Source organism: Squalius cephalus (assembly GCF_949319135.1).
Source record: "Squalius cephalus genome assembly, chromosome: 11".
Classification (NCBI taxonomy): domain Eukaryota; kingdom Metazoa; phylum Chordata; class Actinopteri; order Cypriniformes; family Leuciscidae; genus Squalius; species Squalius cephalus.
Genome location: NC_137132.1, coordinates 24864438 through 24873061, shown reverse-complemented (window position 1 = coordinate 24873061; position 8624 = coordinate 24864438). Strand labels below are relative to the sequence as shown.

Sequence of the window (8624 nt, the reverse complement as noted above, 5' to 3'; positions counted from 1 at the left end):
TTATTTACTCTTACCTGAGTCATATTATTTTTCAGTACTTCTACTTGTACTCAAGTAAATTATTACTCAAGTAGCAATACTTTTACTTAAATATTTTAGTACTCTTTCCACAACTGATTACATCACGATTGTACAGGGCGAGTTGCAATAATTTGTTTAAAAAAAATACTCTTAGCCAATTGCTTCTTTTTTCTGTGATGCCATTGGCGTCGTAGAAGAAAATTGTTTCATTAACAGTTGCTAAGTAAACAAAAGCTGGCCTGGAATGAACTGAATGAGTGGAGTGGAGCCATAGATCGTTTCCCTCTTCTGCTCAAAGCAATCCGTGACCAGTGAAACCACTGCAGGGTTCACAAAACATTTTATCTTACCACTACAGTTCTCCCAAGTCGTTAAGTTAGGAGCTACTTTTAGCCATACAGTGTTTTGTGAATATGGTTTTCAGTGTTTCTTCTATCTGAAACTGGTCTGTCCTGTTCGTACTTTTCACAGGTGTTTACCTGTAATTCATGTGATCTCGGGGATGAGGGTGGGCGGTGCTCTGAGAGCTGTCAGACAGTTCTGTGAAGTGAACAGAAATTAAAGTTAGAAATTGCCTGAAAACATCTTAGACTGATTTGCGGGGTTGTTGCCATCTGGGCTGGAGAATATATCTTTACAATAAAGATTGAAAGATTCAATAAGATACAATAACGATGGAAGTTCTGCTGTTCCTAAAGGTACGCTCTTAAAATCAATGCCAAAGTGAGTATAAACAAACTTTAGAATTTTATAATGTTGTTCAATTCTTCTTACTAGATTGTTTTTATTATTACTATTATTAGCTTGATATGAAACATTGTTCGTCTATCAGCTTTTAATCTGTCGAATTCTTTTGAATATACTTTGTATCTATTTCCTCAAAAACCTACAAAAGCAAAAAGAGTTCAGCCAGACTAGTTAACACTATGTATGAATTGTATATTGTTTATATAGGCCTACATGAGACAAAAATTAGACAATGATAAAGTAATTTTTGGCTGGTTTTTATTTTACTTTCAGATGTGAATTTGGAATTTGAAAGCAGTCTCATTGTCAGTTGACCTGTCTGAAAGAATTACGTAACCATGAGGTACACAAGTAGTTTGGTTACATGTTTGTCTTTTACCGTGACAAAAACAACTGTTGTTTTGAGAGATAAATAGATTGGTTAAAGCAAAAAACTTTGGAATGTTTACAATGTGACTACTGTCCAGTATTTTTCATTGAATTTTTATTTGTAGACACTTGTTACTATGACTATTGTTTGGTTTATTTTCAGAGTCATTATAGCTGGAATGAGTTCTGAAAATGTTGTGACTGAATGCTCCACTAATTCTAAAGCAAACTACTAAGTGTTTTTAATTTATAAATATTTATTTAAAAAAAAAACAAAAAAAACATTAATACAGAATAATTTTTGTAAATGATAAAAAACATAATTTTGTAAATGATTGCAAAAACATAAAATCTTGGCTTATTATAGCCTACACAGGTTGGCAACTAAATACACTATTAAGCTAAATATCAGGCTGTGAAATTTGTTTCTTACTTTGTAAGATTAAAAAAGTCTTATGTCCGGTAACTTAATATTATGTTACCACTATTTCTATTTCACTGAAGCACAATCCAGCAGGGGAGATCAGATTTAACAAGACCTGGTCATTAGAAGTAATCATTCAATGGATCAACTCGAGGCTAAAAAGACTTTGCTTGAACCCAGGTAAATGATCATGATTTAGGTTTATGGTTTATGCAATAAAATGAAAGCTTCCTTCCTTCACTTTTTAGTTTTTAAATTATTTTTACATTACACAATTGCACATTTATTTTATTAATATTGACTCTTTCGCTGACAATTGCACCTGCTTAATTGTGCAGCACTTAAATCTGAAGGACGGGAAGCTCCACTGAATTAATGTTGTAATGTCTGTAATGTTTCTCTGAAGCTCAGTGCAGAAGGGAAGATCTTCTCCATGTCCCAGCCATGAGTCTATGAGAAGTGATCAGTCAATGAATAAACCATGGGATTTAAAAGAATCCAGGTAACATATTTATATTTCAAATCTAGCTTCCTTCTCTATCACTTTTTTAGTTTTCTGTAATGTCATGTAAAACAACAAGATTTTAAAAAGAGATAATGTTTAAAATATATATATATATATATATCTTAAAGGTTGAATTTATATCTCATGCTTGTGAATGTTTCACAGTTTGGACTGTTAAATTGTAATGTCTCTGTTTCTCTGAAGCTCAGAGCAGATGGGGAGATCTTCTCCATGTCCCAGCCATGAGTCTATGAGAAGTGATCAGTCAATGAATAAACCATGGGATTTAAAAGAATCCAGGTAACATATTTATATTTCAAATCTAGCTTCCTTCTCTATCACCTTTTTAGTTTTCTGTAATGTCATGTAAAACAACAAGATTTTAAAAAGAGATAATGATATATATATATATATATATATATATATATATATATATATATATATATATATATGTATATATCTTATAAGGTTGAATTTATATCTCATGCTTGTGAATGTTTCACAGTTTGGACTGTTAAATTGTAATGTCTCTGTTTCTCTGAAGCTCAGAGCAGATGGGGAGATCTTCTCCATGTCCCAGCCATGAGTCTATGAGAAGTGATCAGTCAATGAATAAACCATGGGATTTAAAAGAATCCAGGTAAAAGATCAGTAATTTCAAACCCTCCTTTATATATCTTTTCAGTCTTTAGTTCTACCATGAGATAAAAAAAAGGATTCTCAGAAAAAAAAAAAAAAAGAAAAGAAAAAAAACATTTCTGTAGCATGCCATTTTTTGTTGAATAACTGGTTTTATTTTGGATTTCCAGTAATGCCTCACTCCTTGATAAAATCCGAGATGTATTCCAATCAAATCTGAGGAGCAATTTTGAGTGTTTGCATGAAGGGATATCAAAAAACAGTGCTCCCATACCTCTTAATGAGATTTACACTGAGCTCTACATCACAGAGTGTGGAGATGGAGAGATCAATAATGAACATGAGATCCGATGGATTGAAAAAGCTTCCAGGAAAGCCACAATGGAGGACACCCCAATCAACTGCAATGACATCTTCAAACCCTTACCTGGACAAAACCAACCCATCAGAACTGTGCTGACTAAAGGAGTTGCTGGCATTGGAAAAACAGTTTCTGTGCAGAAGTTCATTCTAGACTGGACTGAAGAGAAAGCGAATCAGGACATCTTCCTCATATTTCCACTTCCTTTCAGAGAGCTCAATTTGCTGAAGGACAAAACATTAAGTCTTAAAGGCCTTCTACAGTTTTTCATGGGCACAGAACAACTGGAAATCTCTCCACATGATGGTAAAATCATGTTCATCTTTGATGGTTTGGATGAGTGTCGTCTGTCTCTGGATTTTCAGAACAACGTGAGGTTGTGTAATGTGACTGAATCCGCTTCAGTGGACGTGCTGCTGACGAACCTCATTGTGGGGAATCTGCTTCCCTCTGCTCTCATCTGGATCACCTCCAGACCAGCAGCATCTGATCTCATCCCCTCTGAGTGTGTTCATCGAGTGACAGAGGTACGAGGCTTCAATGACCCACAGAAGGAGGAATACTTCAGGAAGAGAATCACTGATCAGAGTCTGGCCAATGAAATCATCTTACACCTGAAGTCATCGAGGAGCCTCTACATCATGTGCCACATCCCAGTGTTCTGCTGGATCTCAGCCACTGTTCTAGAGAAGATGCTGAGTGGAGCAGAGAGTGGAGAGATTCCCAAGACTCTCACTCAAATGTACACACACTTCCTGATCCTTCAGACCAACATCAAACATGAGAAGGACTATGAGAAGAAATCGAAAGCTGAGGACATGGTTCTCAAACTGGGTAAACTAGCTTTTCAGCAGCTGGAGAAACATAATCTGATCTTCTATGAGGAAGATCTTAGAGAATTTGGCATTGACGTGCAAGAAGCTGCTGTGTACTCAGGATTGTGCACTCAGATCTTCAGAGAAGAATCAGGGCTGTTTCAGGGGAAAGTCTACTGCTTTGTTCATCTGAGCGTTCAGGAACATCTAGCAGCTTTATATGTGTACCTCTCCTTTGTGAATCAAAACACAAATGAATTAGACCAACCGAGTCTTCTACTCAAAGTTCTGCTTTGTGCTGCACAAGGTTCAATATTTGACGTCTATCAGATAGCTGTGAAGAAAGCTCTGCAGAGTACGAGTGGACATCTGGATCTTTTCCTTCGCTTCCTTCTAGGCTTCTCACTGGAGTCCAATCAGACTCTTTTAGGAGAGCTACTGACACAGACAGAAAACAGCTCTGACAACAAAGAGCGAATAGTTACATTCATAAAGGGGAAGATCAAAGAGAATCCTTCTCCAGAGAAATCGATCAATCTGTTCCACTGCCTGAACGAACTGAATGATCATTCCCTTGTGGAGGAAATCCAGCATTATCTAAAATCAGGGGCAAGAATAAATGCCACACTGACAGCCTCGCAGTGGTCAGCAATGGTCTTTGTATTGCTGACCTCAGGGCAAAAACTAGATGTGTTTGATTTAAATGAATATGTTGGGACACATGTCTTGCCAGATGAAAGTCTTCAAAGGCTACAGCCAGTGCTTGAAGCATCCAGAACTGCAATGTAAGTCATTCTGGAAGTAATTAAATTAATACACATATATATATATGGAATTGTATTTTTGTTTTGTGTTAAATATGGCATAAGATTATTCTTGCATTGAGTTATTTCAATGAATTTAGAAGTATTTAGATTATTTTAATTAAAACAGTTTAATCTAAAATATTCATGTAATTCCAGAGGTAATTTACTCAACACTGCACATGCACATGCTGAAATTACTATATATATATATATATATATATATATATATATATATATATATAAAACACAAAACAGAACAAAACGTTTTTTTTCTTTCAGACTTAGTGAGCATAACCTGACAAGGAAAGGCTATACAACCTTAGGTTCTGTTCTCAGCTCAAAGACTTGCTGTCTGAAAGAGTTAAATCTGAATAGGAGTACTGTGAATGATTCAGGACTGAAGCTAATCTGTGCTGGACTGGAAAATCCTCATTGTCAGTTGGAGAGGCTCAGGTAAGTTCATCTTTTTGTTTTATTTTTTTCCCTGTTTTTTCCTTTCTTTTCTTACATTTGGTTTATTCAGCTGTTTATAGTAAATAAAATGAAATATTGAATTACATGTAAGCCCGGTTTTACTGACAGGGTTTAGACTAAGCCAGGATTAGGCCTTAGTTCAATTAGGACTATAGCTTTTATAAACATGCCCTGGAAAAAAACAAAACAAAACACTGTGTGCATCTTGAGACAAAACAATGGCACTGACATATTTTAAGATATACAGTGCAAATTGCTTTCAGCGAAAACAGCTCAAACATGCATTTTAGTCTGGGACTAGGCTTAAGCCTTGTCTGTGAAACCAGGAGGTAAATTCTTAAACTTCTTTTTTATGCAGACTGGAGTTTTGTGGTGTTTCTGATAAAGGTTGCACTTTTCTGGCTTCGGCTCTGAGATTAAACCCCTCACATTTGAAAGAGCTGGATCTGTCCAGAAATAAACTCAGTAACACTGGATTGAAGATTCTTTCTGCTGAATTGCAGAATCCTCAATGTAAACTAGAGAAACTGTGGTGAGATAACTTCTCGAATTATCCTCACTAAAACATACATTTTGACATTACCAACTGTACCTTTAGCTAAGGAATAGCATACTATATATATATATACTGTATATATTATTATTATTATTATTATTATTTAGTTATTTTTTTGGAATTGTGTGTCCTCTAACATATTTTTGCTGCCATTTTCTCTGTAGGATGAGACTTTGTGGTGTTACAGATGAAGGTTGTGCTGCTTTGGCTTTGGTTCTTAAATCAAACCCCTCACACCTGAGAGAGCTGAATCTGTCCAGGAATAAACTGAAAGATTTAGGAATGAAGGTCCTCGCTGATGGACTAGAGAATCCTCACTGTAAACTGGAGATACTGAGGTAAGGTTATGTCACAGAAAGTAATAAATGTCACAGTCAATAAAGAGTATAATATATTGTTTTGTTTTATTTAGTTAATTGTTTTTTTGTTTTGTTTTCTGCAGGTTGGGAGACTGTGGTATCACAGATGAAGGTTGTTCAGCTCTGGCTTCAGCTCTAAGATCAAACCCCTCACATCTGAGAGATCTGGATTTGTCTAGTAATAAACTCAGAAACCTTGGTGTAGAGAGGCTCTCTGTTGAACTGGGACATTCTGACTGTAATCTTGAGATACTAAGGCAAGATCAGAACTTTTGTCAAATAAGTTTTGTGTGCCAAAGCTTTAGGGGCAGATATGAGTGTGTCATTCTCTCAGCAGGTTAAAGAATTGTGACGTCACTAGTGAGGGATGTGTTGCTCTGGCCGAAGCTTTGAAATCAAATCCTTTAAGCCTGAGAGTGCTGGATCTTGGTTGGAATAAACTGGGTGACTCCGGTGTGCAGCAACTTTTTGTTGCATTGGAAAATCCAAACTGTAAATTAGAAGTTCTGCGGTAAGCAAAATGAAAATACTGATTTCAATATGAGTCATCATATTAACAAAAAGTCAGAATATATTCTGAGTTTTCAGAATAGATACTGGTATCTTTCACATTCATTTCCTTTTTTTCTGCAGTATTGCTTATATATATTCAAGATATTCAGGTGCATTTATTTGTATTACAACTGAGGACAATTCATGGGAAATGTGACCTTTTGTGCGATTTTCACAAATGTTCTTATTTGTTACTTTGAACTCTTTTATAATCTTAATTTCCAGGTTTAAATTAAAAAACAATCTAGATTTTGCGTCATTTATATAATTTTCCACAACATTATTAGGATTTTTTTATTTTTATTACAGACTGAGAGATTGCAACATTGCAGAGAAAGGTTGTGCTGCTCTGGCTTCAACATTGAAATCAAACCCGTCACACCTGAGAGAGCTGGATCTGTCTCAAAATAAACCGAGAACCTTAGGGGTGAAAATGCTCTGTACCGCTATGGAAAAGACAGATTGTAAACTTGAGATACTGCGGTAAGAACATTGTGTAAATTTGTTTTGATGGTCCCTTCAACACATTTTGTTGACTATAAGTAACCTTGCACCTACATGTCTAATAACTCTCATTAGATATTAGACATCAGTTGACAAGTACAGTAGTTGCAAAGTTATTTATAGCCAACAGAATGTTCAAAAGGGACCATAAAAAAAGTGTTATTTTTGGTTTGCACCTTCTCTGTTAGGGTGCCTCATTAACTACATTCAAATCTGAGGCTTCTTGTCTAATTTTTTTTTTTTTTTTTTTTTTTTTTTTTTGTCTTTGCAGTTTAGAAAATTGTGGTCTCACAGATGAAGCTTGTGCTGTTCTAGCATCAGCTCTAAGATCGAACCCCTCACACCTGAGAGAGCTTAATCTGTACATGAACAATCTAGTAGATTCAACAAGGCAACTGTTGTCTGCTATGAAGGATGACTCAAACTTTAAACTGCAAACACTACAATATTAATCACATCATTATTCTTAGATATCCAGTTTTAAATAAGCTTTTGTTATTCTTCTGTAGGTCTACTGAAATGATCCTTGAATGTCGTAAAATGTAAAGAGATTGATTATGAGTCTTTGCACTGAGTTTAATTTTGATAAGTAGATAAGTTGTCTCCACTCTGATCATTTTCTTTGGTTCAGACTAAACACTATCAGATTTCCACATTCTTCTTGCTACAAGGACACAGACAAAGTCTTCACAATGGGAAGGATGAATCAAGAAAAAACTGTAGCTAGCTAGATAATATTGCACTTTACTGTATTACATATATTACAATACATTTTATTGTTTATCTTTTTTATGTTTCTGGTGCAGTATTGCTATTTTTACTGGAAATGCAAGCTTCATTGCAAACTGTTAATTTGTCTATGTAAGGGCTAAGCAGATATGTGTGTAATGGTGCTTACATTAAAAATCATGTATACAAAGCTGTTTGTCAACTGGCAAAAATTATGTTAAATGCAAAAGAAGAGAACGTTATACTGGCAGAAGTTGGCAATGGCAAGCGTAGTGAAAGTATTGCTTTATGGAATCGACGAGTGTCAATTTCAACACTACCCAAAATTATACCTGTTACCAGACATCCCACCTCGGAAGTTCCTTGAGTCTCCCGCAAATGGAAATTGAGCGAGTGTGAGAGAACAATAGGTTACTTGCGTAATCCCGGTTCCCTTTCGTGGTCACTATGAGTTGCGTTGTGACGACGAATGGGGTTTCGCTTAGAAAGCCTTTCATCTTCGAGAAATAAAACGAGCCAATGGCAAAGAAATGCCATGGAAATCTGTTTTGCTTAACTCCGGCTTACCTCGTGGGTACGCTGGCAACATGCAGATATGTTTTCGCTTGGAGCCAAGAGTTCTCTTCACTCCCACAAGCCATTCTGAATTATCTTCACTCTACGAGACGAGCGGCTCTTCAGTGTGTTGGTGCGACGGCGCGTTCCAGCGAGATCGCATTGCCTGCTGCTGATCTGTGCAGTGATCTGCTGACAGTGTGTGTGT

At 36.0% G+C, this 8624-nt stretch overlaps 1 protein-coding gene across 3 annotated transcripts; it reads left to right on the top strand.

Annotated features, from left to right (window-relative positions):
- The first annotated feature begins 553 nt into the window (after nucleotides 1-553).
- Nucleotides 554-8048, top strand: LOC307166959 (NLR family CARD domain-containing protein 3). Of its 3 annotated transcripts, none has more exons than XM_079885772.1 (14): nucleotides 554-719; nucleotides 1042-1111; nucleotides 1642-1741; nucleotides 1968-2063; nucleotides 2271-2366; nucleotides 2611-2706; nucleotides 2876-4666; nucleotides 4967-5140; nucleotides 5520-5693; nucleotides 5882-6055; nucleotides 6160-6333; nucleotides 6414-6587; nucleotides 6938-7111; nucleotides 7404-8048. In XM_079885772.1, the coding sequence occupies exons 3-14, from the start codon at nucleotides 1701-1703 to the stop codon at nucleotides 7582-7584; spliced, it is 3345 nt and encodes a 1114-aa protein (XP_079741898.1). In that variant the 5' UTR covers nucleotides 554-719; nucleotides 1042-1111; nucleotides 1642-1700; the 3' UTR covers nucleotides 7585-8048. The 3 variants fall into 3 exon arrangements, with proteins under 3 accessions (XP_079741898.1, XP_079741899.1, XP_079741900.1); XM_079885773.1 differs by having other exon boundaries at nucleotides 554-744; XM_079885774.1 differs by lacking the exons at nucleotides 554-719; nucleotides 1042-1111; nucleotides 1968-2063 and having other exon boundaries at nucleotides 1648-1741.
- The last annotated feature ends 576 nt before the right edge of the window (nucleotides 8049-8624 follow it).